This window comes from Camarhynchus parvulus, chromosome 4A (assembly GCF_901933205.1).
Source record: "Camarhynchus parvulus chromosome 4A, STF_HiC, whole genome shotgun sequence".
NCBI lineage: Eukaryota > Metazoa > Chordata > Aves > Passeriformes > Thraupidae > Camarhynchus > Camarhynchus parvulus.
Genome location: NC_044600.1, coordinates 99528 through 115917, shown reverse-complemented (window position 1 = coordinate 115917; position 16390 = coordinate 99528). Strand labels below are relative to the sequence as shown.

The 16390-nt window shown below is 47.3% G+C and overlaps 1 protein-coding gene across 3 annotated transcripts in view; it reads left to right on the top strand.

The window, feature by feature from the left end:
• Positions 1-16390, top strand: part of ARHGEF6 (Rac/Cdc42 guanine nucleotide exchange factor 6) — a 41849-nt gene that overhangs the window by 11381 nt on the left and 14078 nt on the right. For 2 of the 3 annotated variants that reach the window (XM_030967996.1, XM_030967995.1), the window contains 9 exons: positions 460-544; positions 5309-5436; positions 5847-6048; positions 8590-8660; positions 9840-9934; positions 10600-10695; positions 11534-11656; positions 12954-13092; positions 14972-15031. In XM_030967996.1, the coding sequence (XP_030823856.1) occupies positions 460-544; positions 5309-5436; positions 5847-6048; positions 8590-8660; positions 9840-9934; positions 10600-10695; positions 11534-11656; positions 12954-13092; positions 14972-15031 (999 nt within the window). Of the gene's footprint in view, positions 1-459; positions 545-5308; positions 5437-5846; positions 6049-8589; positions 8661-9839; positions 9935-10599; positions 10696-11533; positions 11657-12953; positions 13093-14971; positions 15032-16390 lie in introns of those variants that run through there. The other variant, XM_030967994.1, reaches the window with a different exon arrangement.

The window sequence follows — 16390 nt, the reverse complement described above, 5'->3', positions numbered from 1 at the left end:
TATATATTGCAATAGCAGAAAATTCCATGTGTGTTAATTCTGCTGTGGAAAATATGTGTGTGTTTATACATAGATCTGTACATACAGCCTCAATCTCTTCAGCTCTTGATAACAAAAATAGCAACAAAATCTTTCTTTCCCTCAAGGCCAGCAATAACCTTCTTGGTGATTTTCAGAGGAGTCTCTGCTCTGCAGACAGCACTGATTCCTTCCCTGTTCCCAGCCTTACACTCCAAATGCTTCTGGGCTCCCCTGCCATTCCCACGCTGCCTGCCAGTGGTGCCCCAGGAATTCTCTGGCTGTAAAGGAAATGGAACTTGTCGGTCCTGAATGATCACCCTTTCCCTGTAGAGACATGGGGGCTGCCTAATCACCACTGTCACCCTCCAGCACCATGGGCGGCTCCAGCAGCCAGTGTGAGATGTTTTGGGCTCGACTGACTGAGTTCATCTTTCACAGGTGTTTGATCCACATGATTTGTACACTGGAGATCAGTTCTCCAAGGTCCTGAGCGCATTAACAGCCGTAAATAAGGCTACTGAAGGTAAGAAAAAAAGGGTTCTTCAGTTGTCCTTTCAAACTATTTCTTGTGTGTATGAAGGGCTGTTTTTTAATTTTTGTTAATTCCTACTTTTTGGTGATTTCTGGAGGTTTGTCAAATTGTGCTGCTAGCACTGATGGCGGGATTGACATTTCAGGCTTCTGCCGACTCTGGGTTAAAATGTGATGTTTCAGAGTTGCTGCATGAACTCTGCAGAGCTCAATTATCACTTTACACTGAGGGACCTCTGCTCAGTTTTGAGCATTAAGCATTAAGGGGCCTCAAAGTAGGTCAGCATAAATGATCCTCAATGTAAATGAACATGCACCTCCCAAAATGCAAAGATGAGATTTTAAAATAGTTGTGTTTTAAAGCTGAAGAGAAAAACAGCTTCATCTGCATAATACCTTTCCTGAATGTCAAAATAAATGTTGTTGCTAGCTGCTCAGTCGATTGTATTGATGTTTTTCTCTCTCTCCTCTCCCTGGCTTTGTGGAGTAGGCTCCTGCATCTGAGAAGCAAGCTGATGGCTTGTCCTGTATCCCTGGGAGCAGGACTAGGCTGCTGAAGCAAAACAAATCACCTTATCCTGATTCCATCCCAGATATGTAGCTGTTCCCTACAGATTGCTTTAAAATGATATTCAGTAGCATAGTCTGTGAAAGGAGAAGTTCATCGGGGATGGGGATGGTGGCACAGTGGTGCTCTGGGGAGGGGCGAGAGGATCAGAGTCTTTTTTCTGAGATGATGAGGAGCAGGTCTGCCTGGTGCTGGGAAGAGTTCACAGCTTCTTGTCATAGAGGTATGTTAGGACAGACTCCTGAACACCCACCAAAGTCCAGCACCAGGAGAAGAGTTCCATTTCCCGCTTGCAGGTTACATTTGAGGTGGTTTCAAGGAGGAAATTTCAAAATGAAAACTCATTACTTTCCTCTCATGGGAAGGCTTTTATTTTAGCTTACTGCATTATGCCTATATATTATATAAACTGGTGTATTATTTATTGTGCATATATCATACATCAACATATATAATAATATATGTCTAATAATAATATATAATGTATAATAATAATAGTATATACTTGTAAACCTCCTCCTACCCCCTATGATTTGTACATACATATGTGTGCGTGTGTCTGTGTGTATAACGCTGCTCTGAAGAAATTCAGGTTCTGAGGATGCTGTTCTGCAGCCAGGACTCAGCTCTGCTAGCAGCTCACTCTGTAGAAGTTTGGGAATGGGAATGCGGCCTCAGCCAGCGTCAGCACCTCCTCAGTTACCAACAGCACCTGCTGACCCTGTGCAGAAGCTCTTGCAGTTCAGTGTGATGGGGGATATAAAATGTAGGTTAACTTGACTGGGAGCAGCCTCTGCAAATGCTGCTGTTATGATTGATATTTGCTTCATTAATCTGAACGCAAAAGGAGAGAGAAACTCTCTTGCCTCTGTCCTTGCCTGTTTCTGAACTGGAGGGGTGTGATGGGGTGTGTGCTGACAGGGTGGCAAGGCTGCAATGCCATTTTCACATCCGTCCCTTTATTTATAGCCCCAGCTCCATCCTTCCAGCCACTCATGTGCCAGCTCAGCCCGGGACAGGGCTTTGCTGAGGAATAGTTCCTGTCATATTTTAGTGACGGGGCTATAGAGAAGCTGGGATCCTCTTTGGTTTCATGGCAAACATCTGTTTGAAACATCTATCAGGATGCTTCAGAGAGAAAAGCCCGCTCTGTTGGCCAAATGGGTTTTACATGGGGAGGGGTTTTGCAGTTTCCACAGATGTTTGCCATCCTCTTGGTTTCATGGCAAACATCTGTTTGAACATATGCTTTCTGTGTTTAAACGGTAAAAAGCGCAATGCCTGCGATATAATTAGCTGCTCAGGCAGAGAGCACCCTTGGGAAAAGTACAGGGTAAAATAAATATATGTCTCAAACATTTACTTTTTGGTTGCTTAGTCAAATTCCTGAGGAGCCTGTGTCCTACAGACTGCCACTGCAGATGGTCCAGTTTGTCTGTTTTGCCAGAGGCCACAGGCTGAACGGAGCATCAGGGTAAGCCTGGTACCAGCTGCTGCAGTTGCTGCTGTCACCAAGGCTCTGACATGCCTGCACATCCCAACACCCGCAGCACTGCTGCATCCCAACACCCTGGGTGGAGGCAGAGGGAAGTAGGTGTCAGCTAAGGGAAGGTTGTGGGAATGTATTTCTGAGCATCCATTTAAAGTCCAATCCTTGTGTCTTCCTTTGTCTTCATGGATCTTTCTATGTAAATAACTTGAGGCATCATTTTGTAGTGAATATACTTGTAGTTCAGCAGCTGTCCATCAAAACACAGCAATACAGATAAACATCAAATAAGCACCATGATGCTTTTTGTCTGCAAGAGAGGGCAGGGGAGGAAAACCAGCTGTGCTGGATCAGACAAGGCTCATCTGCCAAAAATAGTGTAGGAATGTGAGCAGAAAACCCAGCTATTTTAACTATAGTTTGAGCAACATATGGCAGCAGTGTTCCGTGCTGGACCAGGCATAAAATAGGACACTGTCATGATGCAATATAAATGATGAGCTTTCCTGCCAAACTGTCAAAGGCAGTTTTACATTTGTTTCTAGGTTGCTGCAGATATTTATAAAAGCTTTGGAAGATTGGGAGGGGCAGGGAGAGTCATAAAATCCACAGTAATGGAGTAATTTCCGTGGGACTGTGGCTGATGACTTGAATAAGTGAAGTCCGGACTCAGGATTTATGCCCTCTCTTTCAGAAGGAATCAAGGGAAGAATATCTCACGCTGGCAGCCAGCCACACCCCTGGCCTGTGAGTCACCAAGAGCAGCCAAAACCACTCTGCTCAAATATCAGGGTGCTTCAGAGAGAAAAACCCACTCTGTTGGCCAAGTGGGTTTTACATGGGGAGGGGTTTTGCAGTTTCCACAGCCCAGAAAGCTGGGAATTCACCGTGCAGTTGTCAGGCAGTTGTGTAATGAGCAGGACAAGAGAGAAAACTGACTGACTGACAGCTCACAAGGTTTACCATGGATGTTGTCCATCTCTGGAGCATGGACTGACTGGATGGTTTGTGAGTATGGCATGGCTGGGCTTTGTAAGGCAGCAGCGCCTGGCAGCCATAGTCAAGGACCTGGTCCCCACTGTGCAAGGCTTAGGAGAGAGACAAAGCAAGTGTCTTCCCCAAGAGCTCACAGTTTGTGTTGTTCCAAGTCCAATCTAAGGATGAGGTATTTTCCTATTGAAATAAAAATCCTCTGAGGAGAATAACAGCCCAGCTGAGTTCCTGTAACTCCTACCAAACTTCCCCTTCAGAATGAGTTTTCCATGCTGACGTTCAGACTGGAGGAGAATGGAGGAAAAGCAGCCTTGCAGTTTGTCTTTTCTGATTTCTGCACACATTTTATGGCTGTATCACCCTCTCCTCTTGCCGTGTTTTCAAGGCAGAATTCCAAATGTGGTCCACGGACTTGCACACCCAGCACAGGGATTCCTGCAGACTGCTCTGTTCTGCTTTTGAGGTCCATGGAGACATGTGGTCCCCACTGCAGGTGGAAAACTGCAACACTGGAATGCAGAAAGGTCCTAAAATCTGAAGAGAAGCTACAAGACCAATCTTAAAAATCCCTCATGTTTACTGAAATGATATCTGCTGTTGTGTCGTTTGAGCACCATGGGACACACAAAGGAGGTGATCTGAGTGGTGTCCCACAGTGTGGTATGGGGTAGAGTAGCAGTGAAGCACTGGGAATTACTGTGTGGCTTCTATCCCATGTTTTTACACCTCTGCAGCATCCAACAGGATTCTGGGGCTCAGCACTGCCAGATTCTGCCGGAGCTAGAACTGCTCTTAGCAACAAGGCTACTGACTCAGTCTCTGCACAGTTAGGACCAGGAAAGTTTTTACCCTCTGGCAATTTTTTTGGTATTAATATAGAAACAAATCACTAATTACAAAAACAGATGTGTCAGAGCAGCAGCATTGTCTCCAGCATCAGGTGGGGAGAAAAACAAGCCTAGAGACTGGTTTGCAAAGCAGGGAGCTCTGAGTGTGAAGGAGGCAGCTCCAGGAGCTGCTGGGATGGTCTGAGCCTTTCCATGAGCAGTTCATCTCCTGGGGATGACACTCCTGTCCTTCCTTGGCATGGCTTGAATCCCTCTTTCACATGACTAATGGCAATGGTCCATGAACAGCAATCAAAATAGTGCCTAGCCTCTTTCAGCTGGATAATGAACCCAGAAGGACTCCTCTAAATAGAGGAGTGATTGTGTTGACCAGCTGTTCAGCATTCCTCCCTGCTCAGTGTGGATAGCCCACACTGCAGCTGCAGAGGTGACCTAAGAGCACTCACTGGAGAGCTAAACTTTGACACACCTTCAACAGTACTTACTTTGATCCCAGAAACACCCCCAGTGGGAAATCACAGTACTGGTACTATTCTACTTTTCTACAGTTTTAAGGGGAATTTCAAAGAAGTACTGCAGTTGGATGTGTGGCTGCAGAGCTGGCACAACCTAGGAGTGCCTTGAGATGCAATTCAACTTCTTCCCTGATGGAAGGGTTATCCCAGCCCAGAAAACCACCCTCAGTGCTGACTGGGAGTACCCATGCTGCAAATGCCATGCACTTGCTGTCTTGCTCTCATAGATGCTCTTTGAACTGTTGTGACCTATTCTGTTCTCTTTACAGGCTCTTTGCTTTGCTGTGATGTGGAGGGATGGTGGACAGCTGAGTAAAACTCAGATGTTGTTTTGTTTCCCCAGATCAGCTGTCAAAAGGGCCATGTTCGCATCTGTCCTCTCTTAACTCCACGGCTGGAGACCCCCAGAGTGACTCCAACAGCACAGCTTCCCAGTCAGCGAGGGTGTTGCGGAGGCAGTCCAAGCCTGTGGTACCCTTTATTTAACGTGTAATCGTGGGTTTGGTGGCCTTGGGGGGAGGTTGTGATTGGTGTCTCTGGGTCAACACCAGAGGTTGTTCTCCCCTGATCTCCATCATGGGTTTGCTGTCCCAGTTGGAGAGAGTCCTGCAGCTTCTCCAAACTGCAGTGTTTCTCTGTGTGACATGAGAAGAGTGATTCTTATCTGCCACCCATTGCACTGGAAAACTAAATTAATGCTTGGGACGGACCTTGTGGTCCTCTGAAGGCAGTGTTTACACAGCAGCAACGCATTATTGGTTTGTTATACAGAGCAATACTGAGAAAACATCTGTCACAACAGAGAAGAAAAATAGCTTGTCCTAGTTGTTTCTGTTTTTTTCTGACTATTTACTGATGTTTTTCCACATTTCTTTCCTTAGGAGATGACCGAGAATGGCAGTCACCAGCTGGTGGTAAAGGCCAGGTTCAATTTTAAGCAGACCAATGAAGATGAGCTCTCTGTTAACAAAGGAGACATTATTTATGTCACTCGAGTTGAAGAAGGGGGCTGGTGGGAAGGCACCTTGAATGGAAAAACAGGCTGGTTCCCAAGCAACTACGTCAGAGAAATCAAATCTGCTGGTAAGCAATGCTTTCAAGGGCTGATTGAATGAGAGTGGCATAATGCAGTGAGGACCCTCAAGCCTTTGGGAAATTGCTGCTATTTATTAAGGACCATTTGTGTACTTCAGGCAGCTGGGCTAATAGAAGGATGAACGGAAGGGTAAAGTGCAGTGTTTCGGATGAATTGCTTGAGAGCTGCTTCACCTTCTTCCCACCACATTGTGCATTTCTCTTGCTTCCCCCAAGCCCCAGCAGCATGTAAGCAGGGATATTGTCAGAGGATGAGGACAGAGATGGATGTGGGTCCCCTTTGTCCTGGAGAGCTGTCAGTGTCTGAGCTCAGAGCTAGCTTTTTGTTAGAGACCTTGGTCAGGCAATGTATTTGTGTTTGATCCTGGCTTTTCAGGCATCAGTGGAATGGATGCTCACCATCACTATGTGGAATCCGACAAAAACTGCATGGCCGCAGGGCATTGTCAATGTTTTGGTCCAATAGTGATGGTTGATTCCACAGAGTACATTTTTCCCCAGATGCTTCTGCTGCAATGTTGAGAAAGGAAGAGAGAGGGGATGATGACATCTGCCTTTATTGAGCTTTGTCTTGAGTGTCCTTAACATTTTCTGTGATGTGTTCGTACCCAGACGTAGGGTGGTGATGATGTGAAGGCCTTGCCCAACTGCCCTGTGGCATTACACATCCATTCAAACAGCTCACCCCTGTCCAGGCCTTTGTGTGAAATTAAACTGTTTTTTTGCAAAATACAACTTAACTCCTTAGTGCGCCTTGAGCACTTACCATAGACAGAGACCAATTGTGTTCTTGGTGCTGGTTCTGTGGCTCAGCATCTGCTCTGGCCTCAAACACTGAGATGCCAGCAGGAGTCTGCAAAGTAGCTACAACATGTGCAGCCCCTGTTAGACATCCTTTCTTCTACTCTAGCAAAAATAAAGCAAAGGAGGGGAAAAAAATTCACAGTATAGTGCTCAGAATTAGGTCGGTTTTTATTTGATTCTAAATGAAAAAAATCATCTCATCTCATCTCCCACTGTTTCCCTCTGGGAAATGATGTCTGAGCTGGAGCAGGAAGTTGTAGCAGGGATTGAAGGCTTGTCTGGCACAACTCAGGAATCACTAATTAACTCAGTGAAGGGAGAAGAGAGATGTTTTAAACAAAGGAGAGCAAACTTGAGTCCTAAAGGGAAAATCAGGTGGGAGCTGCATGACGTGACAATACCTCACTGAAGTTAAGGGCCAATCTCCCGTAGATCCTGATGGAAGAGCCCATGAGATTTTTCTGTCTGCAGAGCTTTTCCCTCCAGATCCTCTCTCAGCACCATTTCATGTGACAGGAGGGTTCATTGCCCTGGTGTGTGCGTGCTCAGGAGATGTGTCTGTATTGCAAGTGAGGAGTGAGGGACCATCAGTAAACCTTCCCTGCCCCGGGAATGCTGCTGGAGCTGCAGCTGGCAGGGAGCTGCTTTTCCCACCTCCACCTCTGAAGTGTAAGACTTCAGACACACTCTGAATGGAGTTACTTGTTTTTCAGCAGTGTCCATACCTCTGCTGTGTCCTAGGTGTGCCCTTTGGGTAGAAATACTCTGTGATTCTGTGAAATAACTGTGGAGCTGAGCTCTTCTGAGCCTTTAGCTGGAAGTGACAGGAAGCACTACAAGGGTGATATTTAGACAGTACATAAAGAGAATAAATTTATCAATTTTAAGTTTCTCCCCTGCTATCAGTGTGCAAGTAATTGCCTTGTGTGAGCAATTGCAGGGAGCCAGGAGAGCCTGCCTGCTGCACATGGCACGGAGCTGTTTCAGTATGTGCAGTGTGGCCAGGACTGGGGCAGCCTTGCATTGCCTGCCTGTCCCAGTCCAGGGGGAGCATGGTGTTGCTGGGAAGGCCATGCTGCTGGAAGGGAAGGGGCTTCTCTAGGGAAGGAAAATTGGAGCAGGGATTTGTCCATATGTGTGTGTGTGTGTGCGCGCGTATGTCAAGAGCTGGAGGCATCCACATGGATTTATCAAATGCAGAATGAGAATTGATTTCCAGGGTTTTGTGAGCTTTTCATTTAAATCTACCTTCATTCAGAGAAGGATTTTGCATCACAAGTGACTGTGGGGATAGGAGGTCAGGATATTGATTTGAGTTGGCTTCAAATGCCTTGTGAATCACCTGCTAAAAAAGATAGTACTTGTCCTTTCTGACAGACACTCAGTTTTAAAACCAAATTTAGTGGGCCAGGTGAAGCAACCCTATGGTTCCAAACATTGACAGATACTGGGCTGCTGCCAGGGATTTTGGAGCAAACCTGGATGTTGGTTGGGCAGAGGCTGCACAAAGCTTCTGGTGTGACTCGCTTGGCCACTGTCAGTGTCGTGCGTGCCACTGGTTTTATCCTAGTTTTTTTTTTAATGGGGAAACAAACCCTGCAATTGAAGTTTTGTGGTCAGAGGGGTGAAGTTATATTTGCTGGACATAATGTGGCAGTGTCTTTTCCTGGTGGAATAATGAGAGCTGTGCACTGTAATTTATTAATGGGTTTTTTTTTTGTACAGATAAACCACTCTCTCCCAAAGCATTGAAAGGGCTAGAAAACACTCAGATGACAAAGAATTATTACCCTGTGGTAAGTTTCGAAGTGCTGATCATACATTTTAAGAAGTACCATGTCATCAATCTTCTGAAGTAGCTCCTTCCCTTAAAAATCATTGATGCAGTTTTAACAGCTGGGGATGTGACTCTCTGTTTAAATGCAGCTGTTTCCATTCCCTTGATTCAAGACCATTGAGACAATAAACCACAAATGGAAGTGGCTGCAAGGTGTCAAAAGTAGAGACTTGAAGTAGACAACTGAGATATTTAAGGAGAGGTGGCAGCTTTCAGATCAATGCAAGGGGAGAAGGCACGGTATTTCCTGTTGATAAAGATGGGGAGATAATGTCATGGTGTAAGCAAGCGAAATCAGGGCTCTGGCCCCTTTCTTGGGTTTGGCTGGAGATGTTACACCCCATGGTGCCTGTCCTAGGCCTCTGCCAGCAGCTGCCGCGCTCAGAGAACGGGCAGCTGCCAGAGCGCGTAGCCTGGCTTTGTAACTGGGCTTGGCTTTGGAGCAGCCTGCCAGGCCATGAATTGCTGCTGCAGAAGGGGTAGGGAAACACCCCCTCCTTTTCATATTGCTGCCGAAGCAAAAAGGTCTGGTAAAATAGGGGCAGCTAGCACAGCCCCCTGTGTCCAGGCTGTGGTGTAAGGGAGTGAAGATGCCTCATGTGAGCATCCCTGGCTCTCAGTGCTGGAGCTGAATCCTGCTCATCAGTATGTCTAAATATATATCAAGCAAAGCAAAGCAGAAGCAGTATGTCCAGGGAGCTGGAAACCACCTCCACTGTCTCCAGACCTTATCAACACTGAGAAACTGGAGTGCTGACTGGGAGTGTGCAGGCACTGTGTTTGTCTGCTGTGCAGCCAGAGACAAACCAGCCACTGAAATGGATTAGCAGGACCAAATCCAGATCATTATTACATCCCTGAAGTGGCAAATGAGGTGTGCCCTGCTTGATCTGCCACAGAAGCCATCCTTGGTGCAGCCTTTAACACCTGCGTTCCAGGCCTCCCCAAGTTTTCAAAGTAAAATCTCAATATTGGACCACCAGGACTTCCCTGAGTGTTCTGGGTTCTGCATTAAGAAATGTAATTTCTGGACTTAAGATATGCTTCCATGCTTTGCCAGACTTGGAAGCTGATGTCATATTCTTTTGACTAGTTTGCTAGTACAAAGATCTTCTCAGCGCTCTGTCTCTCTCCCTAGGTGTTGCAAAATATTCTGGAAACAGAACGAGATTATGCAAAGGAACTACAGTCACTTCTGGGAACTTACTTAAGACCCCTCCAGTCTTGTGATAAGTAAGATAAAAGGGCATCTGAGATGGAGAGGACGCTGTGGGAGCCTTGGGGTGTCATGGACAGAGGGCACGTGTTTAGACATTGTCCAGTCAGGAGAGATGGGAGAGTCGTATTCTAAGGCCTCTGTATTTCTGTCACTTCTCCCTTCCCAAAATCTTCGTGTGGGAAGATTTTTGTGCTCTCAGCCTTGTAGGCCTAAATGAGAGTGTTATGACTCTTAGGATGACAGAAGCAGGCACATTAGCTTTGGAAACACCCAGCCTCACTCATGGAGCAAAGAAGCCCCTTACCTGTTGGACCTTCCTCCCGTAGGGAAACCCATGGCATGAATCCCTGAAGACAAAACTCTCTGTCTGTGCACACACCTCCCTCCCCAGCTCTGGCTGCAATCCCATCTGTCTGTGTCTATTAGACAGCTAAAGATCTGAGAAGATTAGTGGGATTAAGTGATTTAAATCCAATTAAGATAATCCTTGGCAGCAGACTCCTTCTCTAGGAGACTGTGGTCTGTAGCTCATAGACCATGAATTTTGTGTTCTGTCCGATGCTGTATCTGGGGAAGGAGAAATTTTTGTGTCTTTTTGGAAGGTCTGCTGACGAATAAAAACGCGGTGCTCCTGAGAGCAACTTCTCTTTGATGGTGACTGGTGATGTGGCTCTTGTAGGCTCAGCACTGGCGACATCACAGCATTGCTGGGAAACATGGAAGAAATCTCTGCTTTCCAGCAAACACTGAACCAAGCCTTGGAAGAAGTTGCAAAGTAAGTGTGTGTCATAGCACAGAGGTTGTTAAGTTTTTTAACTGTAGCTAAAAATAATAGAAAGGCATGTTCACTAATATTTCTCCTGACTGCTGTCTTAGACTTGTTAAATATAGAAGAAAATAACAGGACTGAGGAAAGGTTGCAGGCGGTGCTTTGGCAGGAGGAAAGGTAGAAGGAACTCTGAGATTACTGGCGTTAAAGCATCTGCTGAATGAGTGTCACTAGAACTGACACAAAAGTCTGCCTAACCCAAAGATGCAGGCACATGCAGGGTGGGAGATCTGGCAGGCATGAAGATGGGAATTGCCAGGGAGCAAAGAGCAAATTATTAGAGGTGATAATTTCCTGCAGAGAAGCTGACAGACATAATTAGCCTTAGCTAAGGGCTGAAAAGAGATGGGGAAAGACGGAATATTGAGAATATATTCAGGCTATGGCTTCTCCTTCTTTCTCTGTCTTTTCATATTCGTAGGGAGCCCACGGAGTGGTACCCCCCCACCCTCACACTGCCCTTAGTTCCAGCACATCCTCATCCTCATCATCCCAGCTGTAGCTCTGCTGGTGAGACATATCAGGTTGAGTCACAGGTTGTCTGAGGCTGATAATTGGTTGTGATGCTCACTGTCTGCACCACAGGAGCCCAGACCCACCTGAGGATCTCCCTCTTCCTCCTCCCCAGATGGCAGGTGTGGATATTTTGCTCAGTGCTGCAGTTATGAGGTGACCTGGGAATGTCCCTGAGCAGTGGGTAGTTCCTGGGCAGGTCCCTGAGAGTGCTGTAGCTGCAGGGTGCAGATCCAGAGGCTTAACACAGCTGGTGTGTTGGTGTCTGTAGGCTCCCTGAGAACCAGCAGCGTGTGGGAGGCTGTTTCATGAACCTGATGCCCCAGTTCCGCTCCCTGTACCTGACGTACTGTGCTAACCACCCTTCAGCAGTGAATGTCCTCACACAGCACAGGTAAGTGATGGAGAAGGAGATCCAGACTCCTTTAAAAAGTTAACTTTTGTTATTAATACTTGGCCTGGCATGGCTGTTGACCTATGTTTTGACAATAGGTCAATGCTATTTCCTGCTGCTGGGACTTTGGGCTTTTCAGCAGGGCCTTTCAGCTTCAGCATGAAGACAACTCACCCTGCTCATGTTCAGAGCTGATCTCACAGGTCCTTTTTTGCACAGGACTCCCACCTTGGGTCAAACAGGCAGCCTCAGCTTTGGCAGTAGCATCTTCTGTGATTTTTACTTGCTAAACAACCCAAATGCTGTTTCAGGTCTACTGATCAAGTGCTCACACACTGACAAATGGGAGAGTGTTCCCCTGTGGCACCACGGTGGGGAGCACATCACTGCAGAAGGAGGATGGTCATCAAGTCACCCAGTTACCCAGTTTATTCATTGAGCTTCTATTCAACCAAATGGTTGATTTTCAGGGTCATTGGTAGAACACATTAATAACTTCTTTCTTCAACGTGACCCACATGAGTAGACACTTGAATTTGTGTGATGTCCTGCTCAAGAGTGTGCCACGCCAAGATGCTACAACTGTGTCATCCCTAATACAGGTTAGCTGTCTTCCCTGCAATGATGGGAAAGCCAGGACCACATGCATAGTGCTTAAGTCTTCCCATTCTGCAATGGGAACTCACGGTGTATTTACTTACCTGCTGAAATCCAGCTTTAATTTAGTGTAACAACAAGCCTGGCTCCAGCAAATGACTCATTCATGTGATTCCTCAGTCTGACCCCTTTTCCTAAATCAACCAAAGAATCAGCTTTGGCAAATGTGCTGACGCACAGAAGCCGTGTTCTCTGGAACAATGTACGTGCAAACACCTGCATCACAGTTTCCAGCAGGGTCCCAGTGCATTGCTGCAGCCTCCTCCAGCACAACACCAGCCTATGCAGCCCCCGCCCCCTCCCTCCTCTCCCCATCCACCAGGTACCTGCCCCTGTGCCACCTTGCTGTGCTGGGGGACCGGCTGCTGGCGCCAGTGTGCCCCAGAGCTGTGCATTCCAGCACCTGTGGCCGCACGACATCCTCTCCTGCTTTCCAGAGGAGGAAGGTCTTGCTTGGGTAGAAGCTCCCTGCCTGCTCCATGGAGAGGGTGGGGGGTGCTCAGAGGGGAGTTTGTGCTGCCTTTAAGGCGGCCCAGCTCAGAGCAGAGCCCTGGCTATCAGGAGAGCATGGGCAAAACACAGCCCTCAGCTCTGAGAACCCTCCTTGTTGTGGTTTTTTTGTTGTTGTCTCTTTTTATAGTGATGAGCTGGAGAAGTTCATGGAGAGCCAAGGTGCGGCCAGCCCAGGCATTCTCATCCTGACCACAAGCCTCAGCAAACCCTTCCTGAGGCTGGATAAATACGTGACACTGCTGCAGGAGCTGGAGCGGCACATGGAGGTGCGTGGGGTGTGGGGCTGCTGGGCAGGCTCTGCCTGTGGATGCTGCCAGAGCTGCTCCCTGAGCTTCAAGAGACTCCTCTGCCTCTTGGTATTTGAGCATCATGTGGCTAAAAGTGCTTACCACATCTCCAAGGAGATGTCCCATATCCCCCAGACATTATCCACCTTTCAGATTAAAAGTGAGAAACTGGTGGAAGAGTCTGAGGAATGTTATGGAAGCACATTACCTGTTCTTCACCCCAGCCCTTCCTCAAAGATGGGCCATTTCCAGCACAAGTAAAAGCAGAGTCTAGGGACGGGCTACACTTGCTGTTTATTTGCACAGCCAAGAATAAATCTGTGGTTTTGTTATCATTTGATGAGATTCCTAAGCCTCACTCACTCCTGTGGCTCTCAGGCACATTCCTGCACATTCCCACCCCTTGCCCCAGGGTTGTGCTCCTGGGTGGAGGCAGATCTGCACAGACATGGATCTGGCCACCAGCACAGACACAAGGGTAGAGAGCGAGCCCCTGGGAGCAGGGAGAGCGGTCAGGGGCACAGAGACTTCGTTGGCAAGAAGCAAGTGTGCTTCAGGACATTTCTTGCCCCAGGGACTGTAGAGATCTCTGCTACTGGAGCTCTGCTACTCACTGCTGGTGCACTCCAGCTCCAGGAAGGCAAAACTCAGGGGTGGTGCAAGGGGCTAAAGAAAACAGAAGTAACAGTCTGTTTTTAAGCAAGTTTCCTTTTTCTCCTCATCCAGTTTTAATTACCAGTTAATTCAGCACATTTATCCATGACCTACAATCAAGCCAAAGGATTAAAACTTCTATGCTTGAGCCAGGGATGTTCCTGCATAGGAGAGGGCATGAGAGCCTGCAGGGTAGGCACAATCCAGACCTACCTTTCCCTCTCACCTGGCTGAGCTGAGCTGCAGGGACTGAGCTGAGCCTGGCTGCAGCCACCATGCCCATGCAGGGATGATGTGCTCTGTGCAGGATATGCATTGTGCTCTTTGCCTGCTCTTCGCAGGTGGCTCAGCAGTGGGTCTGGGGACACACACGTCACCTATTTGTCCTGGTTTCTAAGTTGAGTGTGGGAGTTTTGTTGCATGAATCAGTAGGCCTGAGGTTTAAGCTGTGATGCTGTGGGAAGAGGATGGCTGTGTGCAGTGTGGATGTACACCACAGCATTCCCTGCACTGCTGCAGAGCTGCTGAGGGGGCAGGTGTGTTCAGGGCAGCCACTCGTCCCACATTGCAGATGAGCAATGCCAGGCTGCAGTGGCAGGTCCATCACAACCTTGACACCTTATGATTTGCTTGGCGTGAGGACTTGGTGATGAGGAGCAGGGCCTTAGATCCAGAAGAACATTCTGGGAGAGTACTAGCATACAGCTGGGGTCAGAGATAAGGGGCACCATTCTGCTTTTACCTGGCCCAAGAGCTCTCTGCTTAGACATGCCCTTCCTTAAAGCCAGAGTTGAAGCCCCCTTGATGGTGGTGGGTTTCCACCCTTGATGGGCAGTGGCTGGAATATCTGGCACTGCAATGGAAGTTTCCTTCCTGAAGGTGCGCCCTGCACCACTGCCTGTTTTCATTGATTTTTCTTTGCAACTCAGATTTGTTCTAAGTCCAGTCATACCTACTCTTGCTCTGGCCACTTCACACTCATTAAATTGGTATCAGTAAATTGCATAGCTGCCTTTTGCCATGCCATGTTGAAGTGGATGGTGGGGAAGGTATGTGGGAGACTTTGACCTCCTCCTGAAGACCATGCTGCCTGTATCCTCAGCCCTGAGTGTAGTGGAAAAGTAGGTGATGCTCAGGGTGGGTTAATGCTCAGGGTGGGTGCTGCTGCTGCTGATGGCTGAGGAATTTGCTCTTCCTTCACTAGGAGGCGCATGCAGATCATGAAGATGTTTTGAAAGCCATCACATCCTTCAAGTCCCTTGTGGTAGGTGGCAATTCTTAAAATAGAGCCCTCCATTTCAGGTCTGCATTTCATGAAGAATGAGTCAAGCCTGACATTTGTCTTCTCATTAGGAAAAAAGGTCTTTTGGAATGGAAAAGATGGGTTACAAAGAAACTTCATTTCACATTTCAAGCCTAGAGCTGCTCCTCTGGCTGTGGCAAGTACATGCTGGCTCTATGGTGCCAGAGCAGAGATGGTGGATCTCCAAGTTTCTCCTCTATTACTGAAAGCCATGTGTGGACTGTGGTGGCAGCAGGGTCCCTTTCATGTCCTATTGCCTTCAATCTCTAATCATTTTCCACCTGAAACTAGACCACTCCTTGCTCATTGAGAGAGAGGTTAGCGTGGCTGTGACCGACCCAAGTGCTGGTGCCAATGGGAAGTTTTGCTGAGGTTTGCTCCACAGGCATCAGGAGGCTTGGACCACATTCCAGTAATTTGTGGCTCCAGGTGGTAATTTGTGGCCGTCGGTGGGGATCAGAGAGAATGGGTGAGTCAGAGATAACAAACCCATTTCTGTGAACTCTGTAGCCTGCACCCCTCAAAATCCTGCTGCACTGAGATAAATTAGAAGGGGAAAAGCCATCCATATGCACAAAGGTTTTACCTGGAAAAGCTTTTTATGGAAAAAACTCTAGTCTCTCTTGCTTTGTAGCCACAGAGGACCTTTCACTATAATCACTCCAGATATGGTCCAGCTTCCTTCCTTTAGCATAACAGATGTCACCTGTTTGTGACAAATGCAAGTGTTTAGCAGTGCAGATAAAAGATGGGGAGGAGAAAGTTCATAGAAAACAGGAAAGGGTGATCGTGTTACATTTACTTAGAAACTCAGCACCCTTTCCATTTATTCTGGAAGCTAATAGGGGAATAACTCATTTAAATTACAAGGTGTCATTAAACTTTAGGAAATCTCGTAAGCACTGGATGGTTTTACTTGAAATGTGTACTTGGGTGATGAGTAATTTAATGTCATTATGACACAACTAAAGAGGTTCAGTGTGAATTTGAGGTTAGACGGACAGAGATGCCCCTTGTGATGGGCATGTGGTCCTGTTATAGGACCAGGAAGGCTCCCAAGCAAAGGCAGGGAGGGACCAAAAAGCTGCTGTGAGTCACAGCGGTACCTCTGCAGAGACTGTGATGAACTCCTGTGGATTATATTTGGATTTTTATCCTGGGAACGTTGGATTCGGACACTTGGGGAGCCATCAAAACATACAATAGTTGTAGAACCAGAGTAAACCCCAGTTTGGTTCAAATGTCATTGTGACACAACTAAAGAGGTTCAGTGTGGTTTCAGTCTAGACCCAATGCAGCCTCTCTCTTTGCAGAGCTGGA